This window comes from Orbicella faveolata, unplaced genomic scaffold (assembly GCF_042242905.1).
Source record: "Orbicella faveolata isolate gen_17 unplaced genomic scaffold, um_ofav_v1 contig_15, whole genome shotgun sequence".
Lineage (NCBI taxonomy): Eukaryota > Metazoa > Cnidaria > Anthozoa > Scleractinia > Merulinidae > Orbicella > Orbicella faveolata.
This window is the reverse complement of record NW_028301542.1, coordinates 3,587,501-3,607,658: the sequence shown is the minus strand read 5'-3', so window position 1 is coordinate 3,607,658 and position 20,158 is coordinate 3,587,501. Positions and strand designations below refer to the sequence as shown.

The 20,158-nt window shown below is 37.1% G+C and overlaps 1 protein-coding gene across 6 annotated transcripts in view; it reads left to right on the top strand.

Moving 5' to 3' along the window:
- The window catches only part of LOC110064888 (1-phosphatidylinositol 4,5-bisphosphate phosphodiesterase beta-1-like), a 40,652-nt gene that overhangs the window by 19,148 nt on the left and 1,346 nt on the right, over window positions 1–20,158 (top strand). For 2 of the 6 annotated variants that reach the window (XM_089287983.1, XM_089287988.1), the window contains 25 exons: window positions 1,015–1,139; window positions 1,751–1,844; window positions 2,321–2,405; window positions 2,785–2,857; window positions 3,361–3,412; window positions 3,639–3,690; window positions 4,453–4,555; window positions 4,805–4,969; window positions 5,290–5,389; window positions 5,961–6,065; window positions 6,657–6,760; window positions 7,227–7,365; window positions 7,905–8,159; window positions 10,028–10,069; window positions 11,804–11,850; window positions 12,545–12,610; window positions 13,160–13,284; window positions 13,363–13,432; window positions 14,920–14,952; window positions 16,671–16,769; window positions 17,067–17,143; window positions 17,341–17,436; window positions 17,697–17,754; window positions 17,950–18,036; window positions 18,197–20,158. The exon at window positions 18,197–20,158 is cut by the window's right edge and continues 1,346 nt beyond it. In XM_089287983.1, coding sequence (XP_089144109.1) covers window positions 1,015–1,139; window positions 1,751–1,844; window positions 2,321–2,405; window positions 2,785–2,857; window positions 3,361–3,412; window positions 3,639–3,690; window positions 4,453–4,555; window positions 4,805–4,969; window positions 5,290–5,389; window positions 5,961–6,065; window positions 6,657–6,760; window positions 7,227–7,365; window positions 7,905–8,159; window positions 10,028–10,069; window positions 11,804–11,850; window positions 12,545–12,610; window positions 13,160–13,284; window positions 13,363–13,432; window positions 14,920–14,952; window positions 16,671–16,769; window positions 17,067–17,143; window positions 17,341–17,436; window positions 17,697–17,754; window positions 17,950–18,036; window positions 18,197–18,307 — 2,363 coding nt within the window. In that variant the 3' untranslated portion in view covers window positions 18,308–20,158. Of the gene's footprint in view, window positions 1–1,014; window positions 1,140–1,750; window positions 1,845–2,320; window positions 2,406–2,784; window positions 2,858–3,360; window positions 3,413–3,638; window positions 3,691–4,452; window positions 4,556–4,804; window positions 4,970–5,289; window positions 5,390–5,960; window positions 6,066–6,656; window positions 6,761–7,226; window positions 7,366–7,904; window positions 8,199–10,027; window positions 10,070–11,803; window positions 11,851–12,544; window positions 12,611–13,159; window positions 13,285–13,362; window positions 13,433–14,919; window positions 14,953–16,670; window positions 16,770–17,066; window positions 17,144–17,340; window positions 17,437–17,696; window positions 17,755–17,949; window positions 18,037–18,196 lie in introns of all 6 variants that reach the window. The other 4 variants (XM_089287989.1, XM_089287987.1, XM_089287984.1 and 1 more) reach the window with 4 other exon arrangements.

Below are 20,158 nucleotides of genomic sequence, written 5' to 3'. Positions count from 1 at the left end.
GGTATTTTATTATTAACCGCGCGGCCATGGGCCGAGCGCAGTTCTAGGTTTACCCGTGGTTTATTTATTTTTTTTTTTTTGTCGGTGACCAGACGCAGACCTCCGCTCGGCCAAATTCCGAGTAACGCAACGTGTGATGTTTTTTCCGCCAGAAGCTGTTAAAACATTAATACACGGATAATTTTACGGATATTGTTTCCTTTGTTGTGGGTAAAATATATTTTCTTTTGGTTTTATCGAAGCGTTGGATTCAAAGGGAATAATAAATACGCTAAAAAAAGGTATTACGTCAGCCATGGAATGCGTTGACGTTGCAGCTTTCACTTTCGCTACGTGACTAATAAGATCGTGTTTACTTTGGAAGTTTATTTCGCCAGAAGCGACGGTCATCAATTTATTTGCAAGTTTGCGAGTATTTCTTGTGGTTTTAGGCAAACGAAGTAAATTCTTTGGCTCTTTCATCGCAACGAGTTCATAGATCGGAAGGAAAATGAAATATTTGCAAGCCAAGCAAAGAACATGTCAGGACATGCAATGATTACGTCATTGGTAGGGAAATAACCACTGTACTAAAGATAGCCGTCGATAACGCAATTCTTGAATAATGTGACTCGTGTGACTTCTTTGCTAGCCCTTTACTCAAGGAAAAAATTAAATTTAAACTTGACTTTTAAGAAAGAAAGCTGTTGTTAATAGTGTTCGTATCTTCATGCCCATACATATCCCAAAGAAAGTTCCAGATTAACACTATTACGTCATCGGAGATTTTGCAACGGCTACGACTGATGGTGCAATAGTACAGTCTGTGTTGATCAAGTGATGTGATGTCTACAGTAATCAATGAATCATCAAGGATTACTTTCGAATGTGCACTGCGTTGCGACTGTAGTGCTAAGAAAACAGTTAAATTTTAAAAGCGCGGTTTTAAGATCTAACAGATCTTCTTGTTTTTTTTATGAGGGAAAAGTCAGGCTGTCTGTAGCAACCATGTTAATAGTATATCTTTTGTGCCAGGGGTTGACACTGACAAGAATCCAATAGAGAGCACCCCAGTGATCAGCCCTGAAGGCAGAGTGGAAGGAGTTAATGAAGATATACCAACTGAAAATGGAAACAATAACATTACAGATACTGAAAAAGTGAGTTGGCTTAATCTGCCCTAACTTAGAGATGTAGTTTTGTTGTCTCTTGTCTAAATATTAGGGCCCTTACAGGGTACCCGGTGATAATAGTGACGGCAAGGTGCAAATGAGTCCAAATTGTTAGACCTCAAAGTCATAGCAGGCTAAAACGGGTCCAAGAAAAGTCCAACAGCCCAAGACACGCCCTCCCCCTCCAAAACAACCTCTGTTTCTCCACATACAATAATGAGAACTCTGAGTGATGTTTTTTTTCAATCAGCTCATAAAGTCAACACGATATTCCTAACCCATACCAAATCCTCAGACCTGTAGCAAATTTCAAATGCTGAAAAGGTCTTTGCACCTATCCATTACTGTCCTACCACCACTGGGAATGGGACCTTTTGGTCAGTCATTGACACTAGCTAGCCATGGCCTACCATCATGGGTGGCAGATCCTAAGGTGCCAAATTTTTTGGCTCTTTGGGCCTTAAATTAAGGTGTGGCCCCTTCAGAGCTTAATTAGTTTGCTGTTGGGAGGGGGTAGGCTGCCTGGGCCCCAATCCTGGATCTGGTGCTGAGTATCCATCAGCTAGCTGCCAGCTGTTCACATTTTTTTTAATATTTAGGTAGATCAAGATGAAGTTGCCCCTGAGGTAGAACTCTCTGCTCTGGTGAACTACATAGAGCCAGTGCACTTTAAAAGCTTTGAGCATTCTGAGAGTGAGTATGACTAAAAACAAACAGAACTTTGTTCCTTCTATGTATTACACCTGAAGAACTTCGCTGTTGTCATGGAATTAGTACAGGGATGTTTCAAGTACTAATATCAAACACAAGAGACAGTTTTCTTTTGCTGTTTGTTTAAGTTGGCCCTGAAAATTCCTTTTGGGGAAGTGGTCAACTAAGATATATTTTTGTTCATTTAATGTATTAGATCATGAATTGGGTAGTTTTTTTTTTTACAAGATCCGTTACTTTACACCGCCACCCCTACCTATCCGTAATGGCCATAGAGGAGAGGTTCAACTTTAATTAAGTGATTCACCACATTAGAATTAACTCTACCAGCAGATATTCTATACACAACATGGGTACCTTGGTTACTACTTGGCTTGAAATCAAGGCTTTTCTGATCTGTACCTTTTCAGCTTAACATGTACATGTACAATAATTACAGTCTGCCTCTTTCCTGACAGAGCTCAACAGGAGTTTTGAGATGTCATCATTTGTGGAAACAGGGGCTACAGCCATACTTAAAGAAAGTCCAGTAGAATTTGTCAAGTATCCTTTAATATGCTGACACATTAGAAAAGGAAGGAAGCACTTAATCTTTAATTCTCTCAGAACCACTTGTACTAATTAATTTAATTTTGATTGCATGCAGTGCTAAGTTTTGCCTTCTTCTTGCGAATGCCATAAGTATTAAGAAGTATTGCCATATTTGTAGCGATTCATATAAATCAAAGTGTTACTTTCATGTATTTTTACTTATCTGATAACTGCAGTTTTATTTTATAAAATTTCAATTTTTGAATGACATAGGCATTCTTGAGAATGAAATGATCTAGCTAGATGCAGTGTTATTTTTAATTTGCTGTAGTATTGCTTGTACACTTGTCAAGCTTCTGTTTCACGTGGTATGTTTCTTAACTTCAACTAGTTATAATAAGCGTCAGCTGAGCAGAATCTATCCCAAGGGAACTAGAGTTGCATCTGATAATTACATGCCTCAGGTGAGTAGTGAATCTGAATCTCATCAACAAATAGATCCCATGTTGCAGTGACTGCTTCTGTTCAGTAATAGGTCACAGATGACATCAAAACGTGGGAAGAACAAAAAGTGTCTTCTTCAGTCTATTACTAAACAGGTGCGGGACAACATGAAGTCTATCTGTGTTACGTAATAAAGAAACCAAGAAATGTTAATGATGTCGTTTGTACATCTGTCCTGTAATAGATCTATAATAAGCAAGGACCAATCAAAATGCAAGAATAATGTGACTTTATTAACAATTAGATTGTTTGCTCTCAATTTCTATTGATGAGGACTTTGGCCTCCTCCTCAACTACCACCTCATAGAAATCGAGAGGGAATAATCTAATTGTCTTAATAGAATTCTAACTAAATTTCCTTCAAATAATGATTTCCAATTATTTCTCAACTTAGTATTTCATATATTTCAACTGAGTATTTCATATATTTGATGTGTCTGGTTTTGTCCTATTCCTTGTACAGATTTTTTGGAATGCAGGCTGTCAGTTAGTTGCTTTAAACTATCAAACATTAGGTAAGTGAGGTACATTCCTTTTAATCTTGTGTTGGAGCAGCCTTCTCCAAAAGAAAACAATGGAGAGAGTGTCTGTAGGTTAACTTACCGTTGATAATCTTGTTCAAGGCCACATGATTTTTCCCAGGATGTGTTGAAAATGACCAAATTGTTCTAATTCAAATCTTAATAAATTTTGATTGTGTAAATTGGAAATATTTACAATTTTATTATTTTTGTTCTCTAGACTTACCAATGATGTTGAATTTAGGAATATTCGAATACAATGGGCGTTGTGGGTAAGTTGATAAATATGAAACAAGATATTATCACCTCCTTGAGGTAGACAACGTTTTAGGAGGATTGTGGTGGCCTTGTCACAGCCAAAAAATGGTAATGTGATCAAAGAGAAGTAAGAAACTACAAGGGAACAGGCAATTCACATTATTTCTTTGTCATTTTTCTCCAAATTCTGGTGACAAGTTAGTTTGTTAGCAGCTTATCACCATTTCACATGCTTCAGCAATCTTCTGAAATCTTTGGTAATCTTCGCACATTTTCAGAAATTGTTTGCAAACATTCATATGGCATTCGGACAACTTTTGGATTATCTTCGGAAATTGTAGGATATTAGTCAGAAATCTTGGGAAAATTGTCAAAAACATCATTATTAGTATATTCATGTCATAAACAAAATGATATATTATTGCTTGTAGATATGGAATTTCTCTTCTCATGTTCAACTTTATATTCCATGAATGAGCACATTGAATGAGTGAGATATGAAGTTGAACACCTGAAGAGAAATTCCATATCTACAAGCAATTGTGTGTAATTCCCTATTTACCTGATTGCATACTGAGACAAATGGTCCTGAAGGCAGTGTGGCTAAATTTGAACTTAAGTTTCCCCATTTGTTTTGAGTATCTTACTTGACTATTTTGTTTGAAAAGAGTTAATTAACTATCAGTGTACTTACCTATCCTGGACTACACATTTTAGCATGCCAAACTTTGCAGTTTAAAGAGGGTTATTCTGTTTGTGTTGTGGCACCCTTGCAGGTACATATTGAAGCCTAGTTTTATGTGCCGTGCTGATAAATCATTTGACCCATTTGCGGAGTCAACAGTTGATGGAATCATAGCTGGTGCAGTCACTGTTAAGGTATGTCAAATTATCTTAATTCTAGTTACCCTCTAGAACCTCTTTTAAGCAGTCACCCTTGTGAGATAGTAATGACAACATAGTGGAAGTTGATAAAGAGGGTAAGATTGTGTTATCAAGGATTTTAGTAGTGGCTGTAATATTAATGTAGGTTCAGTTGCCCTGATTGAAATTAATTATGATCACATAAAAGATTGGGTTTGGCGCATGCTCTCAGGCTTACAGTTCTACTTTATACCCTCTTGTTAGGTAATCTCTGGCCAGTGGCTGTCTGACAAGAAGGTTGGCACATACGTAGAAGTGGATATGTACGGTTTGCCTGCAGACACCATCAGAAAAAAATACAAAACTAAAATAGTACCAAATAATGCCATTAATCCTGTGTATGATGAAGAACCTTTTGTGTTTAAGAAGGTAACTATGTCATTTGCAAGAGGTATTGAAGAAAGGATTGAGGAGTTTTGTATTGTACAATTTTGATAATATATGAAAACTATCAATATAAAACTGTATTTGTAACTTTCATTCTGATTATTGATGTTCTGACCTCAAGACATGCAGCAATTAACCATCATGTAGGTACATACAGCTTCTGTGCAGATTTTTAACCTGATTTTGCCCAAAAAAATGGGATTAAAATAATTTCTGTCAGGTTTTAGCCAAATGGATACCCCAGTGATGCCCCTCCACCCAGTTGGAAACAGTCATGCAGTTTGTTATTATTTATATTTTAGGTTGTTCTACCCAGTTTAGCAGTTCTAAGAATAGCTGTCTATGAAGAAAGTGGGAAACTCATTGGCCAGAGAATACTACCAGTGGTTGGTCTTAGTCCAGGTGAGTTTTGACCTTGAAATGTCCACTGTAGTTAAGTTAATATGGGGTACGACTACTTCTCCCACATGGGGAAGTGTATTGCCCATGAACAAAGCCCACAAAAGCGTGTACAAATGTAGTGATCTCTGTTTTGCAATGATAGGAAGAGCCAACCTCCAGGGTAATCATTGTGGTAACAGTGCATGTGGTTTGTCTCATGGTTCAAACCAGTTTTTTTTTTTTTCCACTCTTTGGAGGATGGAGTTCTTAAAAGAATAACTTACACACCACCTGCTCCCCTCAGTTTCAAACCCTACCCTACCCCCTGCCAGTATCCCATATCAACCCCTCCCCCCAAACATTTGCCGGACTACTCTCGTACTACAACAAGATTTTATTGTGTACTCAGCTAGATTGAGCATGTAATAAGTTATTGTGCCTTGCCATGCATGGGTTACATGTCCCCTTTGTGCTGACCCCTTTGGTCTCTATATAATATTTATTATTTATATTTATTATTGCAATTTATTGTATTGATTATTATATATTGACCAATAAAGCTGAAAGAAGGTATGTCTCTGTCATTTGGCAGGTTATCGCCACATAAAGCTCCGTAACGACTCAAATCAACCCCTTTGCCTACCAACATTGTTTGTCCATATTGTTACAAAGGACTATGTGCCATCTGGCTTTGAAGGTGTGTCTTGTTCCTCTAGTTACTTTCTCAGTTTGGGTAACAGGTACCAGTTAATATTGACATCCTAACACCAAGAAATGACATGAACTTGCAGATTCCATTCCAAAAAAGTGCTAAGTAACATGTCACAATCAGGGGTTTCATTAAGGGGGGGGAGGGATCAGGCACAACGACTGGCTGTAAGGACAATTTTGCATGCCTGGTTTGAGCATCTAAAGGAGAGTTTTTCTTATAAAGACATTCAGTTTTTTCCCACCTGTAAAAACCAGTTGCCCTCCTGCCAAAATGGGTAATGAAACCCCCAATTATGTTATCTTCATTGTGGTATGTTGTCATGACTGTTCTTGAGTGTTTGCAGAATATTTTTGGATGTAGTAGTACTCTTAAACTTCTCAAGACTTTCTTTAAACGATTTGCCAAACACAGTGCTCTTTTACCCAGCTGTTCCAATTCTTGTCCAAAAGGATTGTGTATGTTTGAGAAACAGGTCCATAGCTCATGTCAGGAACTCATAATAAAACAGTTATGATATTAAAACCGGTCTCAGTGTGTTTAAAAATGCTAATTTGTTGTTGTCTAATTTATCCACAGATTTTGCAGCCGCACTGTGTGATCCCATTGCATATCACCAAGCGTCTGAGAAAAGGCAAGAACAGTTGAAATCTTTACAGTTAGATGATGAAGAAGCAGAGGAGGTAGGGTTCACACTTCTAGCTAGGATTTAGCGAGTGCAAATATTCTTTCAAGAGCACGATCCACCATTGGAGTATTTTCCTTGATCTTGTTTGAAGAGTAGGTTGTCCATGGTTCACTTAACACAGTGTTCCAGTTAAGAAGCAGAGGTCGCAGTCTGTGGTTTGGCTGGGTCTGTGTGAGAAAGGGTGAGATTTTAAAACTCACTGTGCCTTTATCGACCTAGGGATATAAATGAGTGCCACACAAATTCTGAGGGTAAACCAACAAAGATGTTCTTTGTCAAGGACTTACCTGTAATGGGCACATCTCTAATTCCATCTAGGCCAAGGGACATTGCTTATTAATGGTATCGTCATACCAGTCAGGGAAACTGGAGTTATAAGTGAGCTGTTGTGGTAAGCTATGTGGGCTTGAAGACATGGTTGATCTATGTGAATTATATTATGATTTTGATGTGATTTTCAGGACTCAGCTGGATCTGAAGCTGTGCAAGAAGATGGTTCAAAACCAACAGACACAGCAAAACAAAAGACTGTACTAGGAAAAGAGAGACAAAGGTCAATAAAAAACGAGAGAAAGTCAATAAAGAGAAATGGCACAGCTGGTTAGTGTTTGAAGTAATACGTCAAACATAAGGGGGAAAAGAAATTAAAACAGTTGTATATTAATACTTGCAACAACTTTTATTGCTGAGAGATAGTAGAACTACATGTTTTTCACTATATATGAATTTCAGAAACCACACTAATTTAATAATGGGTATCCATCAGTCTCGAGAGACTATAGATACACACTCTGTGTGTTAGTTCTGGTTCTGATACAGCAACAGGTGTGACTGGTGAGGCTGATTCGGGAGTGATATTCTCCCCCACACTGGGTGCCTTTGCAGTCTGATGCTAGTCTGCCTCCCTGGCTTCGGGCCTTCCTTCTCTGTCTCTTTGTTTCGTTCTGTTGGGCAAGTGACTCTTTGCATTGGGAGAGGCCCTTCTGAACTGTCTGCCTCCATGCTGTTTGCTTTATTGCTTATTGTTTTGTTTTTCCAGGAGAAACCACACTGAAATTAATAGAAATGGGTGACAATTGATATTGATAGAGCTATCACTTGTAGCTATTATGTTTTGTGACTTATTACATGTTGTGCAGATTCACTCACAGCTGAGATCATGCCTAACCTTAATCAAAGACGAGGCTCAGAATTGATTCTACGAGAAGCCTTGAGACGAGAGAGTTCCCGAGACAGTATTTCAGGGTCAAGGCCACTTCAGCCACAGAGAACCGCCAACCAGCATCCTGCGGTCACTAGTCGTTCACTCTCACTCCAGGCAGCTCCCTCTCCAGGTGCCATGGAAAAAGGAGGACCTTTTGCTAAGAGATCTAGAAGCACAAAGAAGCGAGAAGGCAAGACGCAGTCTCTTATCTGTTTTCATAACCCAGAAGGTAAGTACCTGAAGGATCTCATGTGGGTTAGGCCTGTTTGGAGGCCTTTATGGACAAGTCTGTTTTCACTACAACACGAAAATAAGTAACCGTTGCATTCAAATACTTTCTGCTTGTCAGAACGTTTATTTTCAAGTTTTGTTTCTCAGCCTATGAATTTTGAGGACTCTTTGAACATGTCTTTAAATTTGCATTTTGAATTTTCATGCAAATTTCTAGGTTTTCCTAAATCCCAAACTAAAGGTAATTTTTTTTGATATCATCCCCAAATTTGGTGTTATTTGATTAAATTAGTGACCCTGTTGCATTGCAGACATATCAATCAAACAGTTTTGCATCCAACAGTATATATATATGTTCACTAAATTAAATCTGGTGTTGTCCTAAATAATTTCTAACTGCAATTATTGGTCCATAACATACTGCCCAATTTAGAGAAAATTTAGTAAAGTAGTAAATTTGCTCATTTGTAGAGTGTAGATCTGTATACATCTGAAAAGTGGAGAATATATCGTGTTTCTTTCTCAAATTCAAACTGCTGCATTTTTGTGTTTGGATTGCCTAATTGTCAACATAACATCATCAAAAACAGGTGAGATAATATTATTAGCTGAATTGTAAAAAAGATCAAATTAGCTAGACAGTGGTACAGCATGTACATGTGCAAATAGTTGGAGCAGATCGTGAAGGGTTGGGAGTGCATTGATCCCCCTAAAAATCGAATTTTAGTATTGAGAATCCTTTGGTTTTCTCCCCAAAATGCTGGAAAATGTATTTCCAAGGATTATATACATACATCCTAGATCCTTCACAGAGTAGTTTTCTTACCAGACACATTTTGTGGAAATATGGTTACAGTATTCACATGTACATAATTTGTGCTGAATTTGGGGATGATATACATCCAAATTAAATCACTGCAAAGTAAGCTCAATAGCTGGTGACCAATTTGCAACAATTTCAACATTTTGTTTGCAGTTCAAGGTACATAAAATGTAAAGACATTGTTTATTTGGAATTCAAATATGAATAAAACATTTGAATGTTAACATTACAATAAACCCATCAAGGCCTAAACCGTTAAACCAAAGATAAAACTTTTGAGTTAACATGATGTTATCTTGACTCCGAAGAAGCAGTAATCCTGTTTTTCAATAAACACAATAAATGCAGGGCCTCAGACCCACATGGGAACCATTGGGTAGGTAGAAAATATGTATTTGTGTATTCTCCTTTGATAAACAGTTCTATACAAGCACTTGAAAGACTTAATATCCTAATTATAACTGTTAATCCAATGATTGTTACTAATCTAATCTTGAATGACTAAACATTAATATTTCATTAATCAATTAACAGTTATTTTAACCATGTACATGTATTCATCGAGCTTAACTCAAGCAACAAGTAGAACAGGAGATATGTCTAAAATATACAACTACATATTGTAACATTTGTTATGTTATGCGTGGAATGGATTTGGAGTTTCTGTAGAACTTCTATGCAGTTTTGTAAGGAAGTGAGTACTTTCCCTTTATAGTGTGACCTGTGTCCTATTTAACAACATTAGAAACTTGCAGTAACAACATTCCTTTATCAAATGCTCTTTTACGTTTTCTTCTCACATTGTGTCTTTTTTAAGCACAACATAATTTAACCTCTTATCAATTTAAACATTTCTGTCATAACCTGCAGGCGTGCTTCTGTGACTATATAACAACATTTAATTTTGCTAATTGCCTTCACACACTTATCAACAATTTTAATTAAAATGTTATAAAATCGTATCAAAAAATGTCATCTAAATGTAAGGAAATTTCTGCTTTCAGGAGGTAGTATAAGAGAAGAACACATGGCATTCCGACATTTTTGTAGGTTTACTTTCATTTTTAAAAATTATAAAACAAAACGTAAATCATTAATTAAAAATCTAAAATAATTTTCTGTACTCAGAGCAATAATTTTTTTTTTAAAGAGTGGAATATTTTGTTTGGCTCAGCCAAACTTCATCAGCCACAGTTGAGCCAAACAAAATATTTCACTTTTTTAAATAATATTGCAAAGTTGTAAAACTATTTTCACCTTGCCTAGGCATATAAATGGAACACGAACTCATGTTTTTAACTTGATAATGATGTCAAGATGATGTTGAAACATTGTTTCTTAGCATATGTTTTCATTTTGAAATTTGTTACTTTTAAGTTTTGCTTATTACCATATAATAAACATTAAAATTCTTGTCTAACAGTTTTTAATTATAAGTGAAAGTGTAATTCAAGCTTTTTTGCTAATTACCAAATTATTAAGTCCAACGTCCAGTGCAACTGAAGACAGAAATTGTATTTGCAGTGTTCTCTATTAAGTTTATGATACTGGGATCAGAATCGAGAGGAAACCTCCAGAAGAAACCATCAGAAGCTACTTTTTAGTGATTGATCTGAGAGGTTTTGTGACTGATAATCAATCTGTTGTGTGGTTTGCAGGCTTATGAAGGTTGATAATTTATCATTATGGGCCTTTGATGCCATAGAGTTATTAACATGTATTTCTCAGCATGCACTGCAGACCTATAAAACAAGATTATTGGTCAAAAAACACTGCTTATTCACATTTTCATTTTAATTTCTTCTAGCTATAAGTAGTTGCTTATTTTTTAAATGTAGTTCTAGGGGTGGTGAATGGTCTTTTGAAAACCATGGGTCTCGCAAAATGTTCGCCGAATTTCACGTGTCTCACAGTCGCGTTTTTTAGCAGTTATGTGCATCTTGCAGTCTCAAGTTTTTTTCAAGGCTAAGAAAGTCTTGAAGTATCAATTTGTTTATATTTTTTACACAAGCTTTTAAATTATGATGTCTGAAAGTCTTAAAACCTGAACGACTTGAGATCACATTTAAAATCCTTTGAGGTCTCGGTCTCACAACTGAACAAGTCAAACTGTCTCGGGCTCGCAAAGAAAAATGCTAGTCTCGTGTTCTCGCAAAGTCTTGCATTTACCTTTCACCACCCCTAGGTCTGTGCCTGATTTTATCAAGACCTTTTGAATTGCTTCTTTCTATTTAGTCTGAAGGCATTTTTTGCATGACAGAGCCTTTGTGTTGGTTAACTTTACCTGAATTACTTCATAAGAAGTCTCTATTAACTCAAAGCTATTTTGAGGCCATAGGAGCTATTCAGAGCAAACACCCCCTAGAGAAACTTATAACCTAAAGGAATGGTTGTCATCAAAGACTTTAATGTCATAGCTTTTTGTTGTTGTGTGGATGTTTAAATACAACAAATTCACATGGGAGAACAAGTGCCTATATTAGCCATAATAAAGTATACTTGCAGGCTTTTTAGCAACACGTTGTGTACCACTAAGGATTTTTTAATGAGCTACTTGCTACGACATTTGAAGAGTACTCGCACTTGTCATTGATTGGATGTTGAGGATTTGAAACACTTTCCTTTAATGCATTTGCAAGAATTCATACAAATATTGAACAATCTTGTTTCATCTAAAAGCTTCATATCTTAGCTTTACCTGTAATCTTTATGGTGATGTTGTGAATTTTGTGGTGAGATATTTTTGGACACAGCTGAAAAAGATTGCTTCCTATTTTCAGATACAAAAGTAGAACCTGCGTCCATCAGGGAACTTAAGGAGCGTAAAGTAAGTGGAAGAACTGTTTAACTTGAGTTATCTTAACTTATCTTGTATATTTTACAGGGGGGCCACTTGTTGGTTGACCTCCTATGCAGATGCTCCTTGGGCTCATCACACAAGCTTGCATGAAGAGTGTCCACATAGGAGGCTACTTGTTTGTTAGATTTGTCAAACTATTTTAGGGCTGCCTTTGTTACAAGACCATTGACTGACTGCTGACTGACTGCCGACCGACCGACCAACTGACCGACCATCTGACTTGTGCACAGAATTGATGGAGTACTTTGTTGTCTGCAGAGATATGTCATTAGTGTGGTTTTTATTTTGGTTTGACATCGGGTAAAGAGAGATCAATTACTCATTAAAGAACATCTCAACGTAACATACCAAAATGTAAAAATCCTGCTGATGATAACTGTCCCCCCCCCCCCTCCAATATTGTGTTTAGAGAGGTTGTCAAACAGTTGTCTTGTATGCAGCTAAGATGTTTGAACTGCAATTTCTCTTCCAAATAAAAACCTCAAAATCATGCAGCCTGCAATTTTTGTCATTTTATAGTCTGATGAGACGAGGTTTTTTTTTTAGCTCCCCCAGGGGTGCTTTTTTCATGTAACTCACAACCACTAAGTCAAGTCCCAAACTCGTCACATTGATTGTTTTAATTAGTTTTTTTTTATTTTTCTTAATTTAATGTTCTCAGGCATTCCTAAAACTTAACCTGAAACATCAGAAAGAGATGGACATCCTTGTAAAAAAACATGAAAAGGTAAATTTACTTGTTTTTGCCTGTTAAATAATGAAGTAGCTATCGTTTTATCCGTCATTTTGTATTCAGAGCATTGCTGCATAGCTCTCTGCACACATTGCTTTGTTGTTAACTGATGTTACAGTAAACACCTGCGTGTAAGAATCTAGTGGTTTAAGAACCTGCAGCGAGAAATTTGCCATTTTAATACCCAAAATATAAGAACCTGTTTAGTCAAGCAAGATCAAGCAGGTTCTTATCTGTGGGTTACAGTTAAATTATGATAAACATTTTAACCAAGGAGTGTGACTTCGAGATGGCAAATTTATATTACAAGAAAATACATATAATAATGTGAATAAGTACTCTATATTCAAGGACTAAAGCCCAGTTTATTTATTTTTTCTGGTAATAAGCAATATGTCTCCTTCATCAAGAAATTAAGAACTTAATTAAAGACCCTACTTAGCCTAAATTGCCAATAACTACCCCAAAATACAATAATCTATTTTGCCAGACTTCAAAAAATTTAGGTTCTTACATGCTGGTTTTTACTGTATGTAACTTCAGGATAAAGACAAACTTCAAAAGAATCACTTGTCAGAACAAGAAAAATTGCTCAAGGACCTGGACAAGGAGAAATTTTCTGCAAAGAAAAAAGGCGACAAAGAGCTAAAGAAGGCAGAGAAGAAGGGGTATGTATTAACTTAACTCTTAGATGTTAAATTTGAATTTTAGACAACCGTTACATTATTTTTCACTGTTCTCTGCAGAAATTATGAGGAGACTTACCGTAAAGGAGTAGATGACATGAATAGCCTTGCTCAAAGTCATGAATTGAAGGTAACATTTGCATCAATCTGATGACACGAATCTGCATTCTAATTGTTACCTTTAAAACATTCACAATTTCGTTGTAAAGCCTGATTTTCATGTATTGAAAATCCCAGATGATCGGCAATTGCCTGTTACCTGATGGTCTCAGACTTTGCAGATATTTCACAGAGGTATTGACTTGCAATCAACTTACACTTGTTCTGTGGAGCATGCTACAGATATTGCTTTGGGGCTTGTTTGGAGACTTAACCAGGCTTGGGGATTAAAGGAGCTCAGCCACGATATTTTGGCCAGGTACAAAATTACCTTTAAATTGAAGGAAACCAGAAAATAGTAGTTTACTGAGATATAAAAACACCAAAGAGATAATAACGAACCATACAGGAACAAGGATGATTAAGGATGAAGAAGATTAACACAGACTTGAAAAATGTAGGCTAAACTTTTCAAGTTGTGGTAACCGTGGCAAAGCTCCTTACAAGTCCCGAGACGTTTAGGTCCAATCGTGATCACAAACCATCAAAATGCGTGTTTTCACACGCTGTAAATGGTCACATATCGACCAAAAAAGTTTTTCTTTTCCCAAGGTATCCCCATTAAAGTTGGAGTATCAATAGCTACTTTAATTTTATCATCATGTTTTTCATAATTCGAAATCAATTAACACTCAGATCATCATGTTTCTCGTCTGGGATTTTGACAACATTTTGAAAACCAGGCCTGAGTGAGGAGTTATGTCAAATTTGACCAATTATGGGTTAGGGTACGCATGGTGATTTAGGTCTGAAACAGTCTTAATCCTATGCTCTTTTTATTGGAATGGATTTTGGGGTTAGCAGGGATGGTGCAGTGGTGAGAGCACTCGCCTCCCACCAATGTGGCCCGGGTTCGATTCCCGGACCTGGCGTCATAAGTGGGTTGAGTTTGTTGTTGGTTCTCGCTAATTGTCTTGTCAATTAGTTAAGGTGTATTTAGCCTAACATGGGTAACATGTTTTTTCTGAAACTCAATGAAATGTGCTGTAACTGTACTGACTAACATAATTATCTTATGCTCTAACCACACATCATTCTTTCATTTACCTTGATCGTATATCATACATTATGCGCATGCTTTATTGTGGTAAATAAACGAATTATTGCACGTGGTGAACTACTTGCCCGAGTTCTCTATAGCTATTTTTTCTGTTGCACTGAACACAGCATGATATGTAAATTTGGCCAGAACTATTGCAGTAAAATAAAATAAATTGCTGGTGTGGATGTAAGTCAAATTGCATGAAATAACCTAATGTGCAGGACTGCATGAAGTAGATAATCTCCTTACTGCATGGCAGGGCAAAATATTCGGTATTAAAGTAAATGCTTGTACCTGTGGCACATCTTAACTTGCATGGCTTGAGTTCAGTTGCATGACACATTACTTGAACTGAGGTCTGAAGTGTTCAAGTTTGATGTAAAAACTCTTGTGGTTTCTTCTCTTGGAACTCTTAGGAGGAGGCAGTTGGTCTTGACAGAGAAACAAGCGTACGTACATGCAATTTCACGGCTGTAAACAGTACTACAGCACTAGTATTTCTTGCAATTTTGTCACTGTGCACACCGTACACCGTTGAAAAAGGAGATAACTAGTTTGTGTGAAACGTGGAAAGTAAAATTTATTTTTATTAAATGCGGTAGATACTATGCGCGCTCTCATTGGTCATTAGGTGTGTTTAGATGAGAGTATATGTAAAAACAGTTGCGACGTTTTAGATTCCCGTGTATTTTTGAGAAACATTGTATAAAAGCAGTAGACTACTTTTTCCGTGTTTACATAGTCTTATCTAAACACAAGGGCGGTTGGGAGAATTCTCTATAGTTGTGCAAACCTTCGACTATGTCGTGGGTTTGTATAACCGTGTTGAATTCTCCGAAACCCCCTCGTATTTAGATGAGGCGATGTCAACACGGAGAAAGTGCTCTATTGCTTAAATGGTTACTGAGCTGTCTTGTTTCAAAAGGCAAATGTGACCAAATTCATTGCAGTTTTAACGTCTTTATTAAGCATTGGCTTCACATTTGGCCTTTTAAAGGTTGATGATAAAGAAAATATGGCATGTGGAAATAAATATATTTGCTGTTGCTGAGGTGATACCTCTAGGACTAGAATTATTTGGTGCTTAGAGGGATTTTCGAAGTGACATGAAGATATTAACAAAATGTGTTTCTTAAAATCCCTAGTTTTGAAATCAGTTGCCTTAAGGGTTTGATTGCATGAGATACTTGCAACTTCCTCGTACGCAACCTCTCTCAAAGCTCTCACTTTTTTGCCACCTTGACAAGACAGTGTTGTAGCCTCTTGTTCCGAACATTATTTCAATTATCAGTTTTTCTAGGCTGGAGATTTTTGTGTAGAATTTATTTTAAATATGTTGATAAAATCCTAGTGTGTGACCATTCGAATGAAAGCTATTGAGCAGTACTTTCATGTGGTACTGTTTATTATGCCGTACAACGTGGTTCTAACTTGTAGGTCTGTGGATGAAACCGTAGTGTGTGACCTTTGAAATTAAGGCTATTGAGTAGTCCTTTAATGTGGTGGTGTTTGGTTTCTCAACATTTCCTAAAACGAAATGTGGTATTTCCTCCTTGAATTTGTTGATAGCATGTGAAAATTGTCCGACTTAAATTGACAGACTGCGTGAAATTCTGCACGCTCTAGGTCTTGCCCACGGACATAGTTTCTACTTTAATTATCGCACAAACAACCACTGCATCACATGTAGACATGCATGCGTCACCCAGTTTTCATTTTTTACGAATTGTGGTTTACTGTTTTGGATTTTCTCAGAGTAGTCCTAATGTTGTGTGATGATGTCCCAAACACTGCTTGCAGCTCTTCGTACGATGGCTGGCTAACTGACATTGATAGCTCAACATTGTATTTAATATTGGAGTGCACTATGCTATGGAGGTTTTCACTGGCTTGCATGACAAAAGACGTGACTGAACGTCTTGCATGACACAATACTTGCATGACATAAATCTTGCTCGTTCTTCCTTATTCAATTTCTACAATCTACACAGAATCAGTATCTTTCTGGCGCGTTTTTGTGCTGTAATGTGACTTTCTCTTATATTCGCAAAAATATCTTGCTAGTTGCTAAGCCATTGCATAATATTTTCATGCTAGTCTAGTGGTGTGTGACAACGTTTAACGTTTAACGGTTAACTGATAATGCTTTTGTTGTTGCCTTTTATAGATCAATTCTCTTAAACGCGAGCACCGTGAAGCAATGATCGATCTCTTGAGAAGACAGTTGAATGAACAGCTGGAACTGGCTGAGAAGCAACTAACTCCAGTAAGCTGGGATTTTTTGTAATCAATATTCACTTTCAAAGCCAGGCCGGGTTGTTCAAAAGACGGTTTTAGTTATCCCAGGATTAAAAGCTAACCGAAGTATTAAGTTTTCTAGTATGAATATGTTTTTCACTGCTTATGCTTTGTGTAGTTTGAGATTATTGAACCTCAGAACTGGAGGACAAACAATACCGAAAAGTTTCAAAACTGAAATCAAAATTTTTGCCAAATCCTGGGTTAGCTTAATCGAGTTTTCAACAACCCGGCTCAGATGTTTTTATGTTAAATTTCTGTCCAGAAACAAGAGGAACTTGAGAGATTGATGCAGCTGTCACAAGAAGAAAAGATGAAATTACTGGCGGATTTGCACGGAAAGTAAGACTTCCTTGCTTTATTCATTTGAATTTTTTGTACAGTTATACACAAGTTTCTCCAAAAAATGATAAGACTCTTTGAAATGTTTGAAACGAAAAAGAATATAATCTCATCTGGCAATTATTACTGGAACATAGATTTCATAATCAAATATCTTTGCTACGTGGTACACAGATACATGCTCTTACATTTTTCAGACAAATGAATGACTTAAAAAAGAGCCAAGACAATCAAAACAGAGAAGAGTTAAAAGTTCTGGCACGTCACCATTCAAACAAAGACGAACTCCAAAGGTTTGACATTGTACCATATTAATAATTATGCATAATCGCTTGCCTCACAATCCCGTCCATTCCATCGGTTTTCTGTCTGTCTGTTCATCTGTTGGTCCATCTCGGTTTGTGTACCTGTCCATCTGTCTGTTTGTCTGTCTGCCTGCATGTCTGTCTCATTACTATTGCTGCTCTTTATCCATTCTTCTTCTTTCTGGTACAAATAAATGTTGTTGTTGCCTCATTCCTTCATTCCTTTGTCCTTCATGTGTACCTTCCAGGAGAAAACGTGAGGAGAACAAAAAACACATAGAGCAATCTGTGAAAGAGAGACAGAAGGTTTGTTGATAGTTTATTGTGCATTTTATGGAATGTGGGAAGGGTTAGCACAAATGTAAGTCCGTCTATCTCTCAGCCGGCCAGCAAGCTAGCCAGCCCTGTGACTAAGGTAGAGTGTATTCCGTATTGTTGCATAAACAAGCACACTAATCAATGAAAGGTGTTACAACTGTTTTGAATATTTGTTGATGTTAGATGGCTGAGTTTCACAAGAAAGAGAGCGAGGAGTTAGAGAAGGAACACGACAAGCTCTATGAGTTACTTGATGAGGACAAGAAAAAGGTTTGCTTATATCATTATTTAAACAGCTGATCTGTTATTTACTTTACAGTTGTTCATAGGTACCTAGGGTTAGGTTGAGGGTCAGGGACGGAGCTGTTGACATTTCTGTGTACCTGAGCATTATATTATTGCAGCACTGATTCTGTGGTTTCCATTCCAGAGTTTGAAAGACCTCCGAACCCTACACGAAACAAAACTGAAACATTTGGCCGTGTGTGAACTGGAACTCACTTATGCCTCGCTGTTTGGAGACAAGGTTACCAAGCTGTAAATTTGGAGGCAAGGTTGCCAAGCTAACTGGTTGGAGACTGTTCACGAAATTGTAAAGTAGAACTACAATGTTATGTAACACTAGATGATTTAAAGCTTATTTAAAAAAGCAGGTATTTAATGAATTTTTTTTATCAGTGGAAACAGATCCAACGTGCAGGGAAGGGTAGATTAGGTGCATGCATGTATTAAAACCAACTGGGAAAACTCGGAAAATGGAATCCGCCTTATGAGTTTTGTGTCTTCAAAACAGTTTTCTCATATCACAGCGTTACTTCATAACGTTATGCACAATTGATTGGATGTTGTAAAGAAGCATGTATAAGAAACATTTTTTCTAGAGCGTTATAGCTCTTGAAGGGTAGCCTTGGTATGAAAATGATTTTCTTCCAGTCGTGTAACAAAATTCAGTAGGGACTCCTGTGTCTATTTTATTATATTATTGCTTGTTATAATTATTACAATTTTTCTCAGATGGACTCGTGATTTATTTAAGCGTATTTATATTTATTGTCGAGTGCCTTTGTAGGCGATAAAAATAATGTCAAAAAAGTAAATTTAACTCTAGTAAAAAATTGATATTAATGCGCACACCGAAGATGGTTGTTAAAGCTTGATTGAGCTAATCCAGAGCCAGCCCGGATCTTTATTTCAGTTTGAGTTACTTTTCAGTGAGGTTTTCGGGTGTTTTTTTTTTCTTTTTTTTGTGACCATTAGTTTTGACTTTGGCCAACTCTATCTCTTGACAAAAAGGCATTGAAAAGCTTTGCTATAGAGGGAAATTTGTAAACCCGCTTTTAATTCTGGATTTGCGGTGAGATAGTTTTGGAACAGCTGTTACCAGGCTTGAGAAAGTGACTGGTGAGTTGGTTGACCCAGCGTAGCGATGCGATAGTATGACTTGTTTGTGTAGTGTATGTAATTTTTTTTTTCAAGGGGACTTGGTTTCATTTACAGTCCATGATTTCTATTTTGCTTAGCAATCAGTTACTAGTATTCCGTTGTGTTCCACGCTTTGTGAGCAAAGGTAGTTTTCCCGCCACAATGTGGTGTATCTGTCCCAGTTCTTTTTGCCGCCATAATGTGCCTCGTTCGTCGCAGTTTTCTCACCGTAATGTACCGCGTTCGTCACAGTTTTCCCGCCACAAAGTGCCGCTCTTTGAAGTTTGGGCTCTATAGGATAAACCAGTTGTTGCAGTGCTTTCCAGTAGTTTGCTCGAACTGGATTGCATGACCGGTGCATATTTATCTGGCCGACCATTTTGTGGCCATTATTTATTGTTATACAACAGTTGATGTTACGGTTATCTTAGCAAACCTGTTATGCTTGGGTGCTGTGTGGGAAAGGCTACGTAGTAGAGTTTTGGGCATTCTCATTGCGCTTATGCAGTATTGCGTTTATGCAGGTTTCACATTGAAAATTTCTAATTTAATTAGTGGTAACCAGAATTTGATAGAACTACTCAATAGTTCGCCTTCAGCCTCGAAACCCAGAGAAGAAGAGTTAGGCTGGGATAAGTAACATTCCAGAGTAGCAAAACAGTCAATTGATTGCGGCTAATGTAGACATATTTTACAACTTTGACAGTTATCATTAGGTAGAATTTTCCGTTTCTAATGACGGGCGACATAAGGTTTGTTATATAACTGTTTTAGTTGCCTGTGTTTCCAATTTGGACTTTAGTGTCCATTGTTGTGCACGCTATTAGCACACGATCATTGTAAATAATTTAGGGGTGGCAAATATCATTGTAAATTTGTTACGGTTTCACGCCCCCCTGGAATTGGGTGCAGAAGTACCTTAGGTTCTATTTTATATTCAGGAAGTTTTGTTCCCCAGCAAGTGACATAA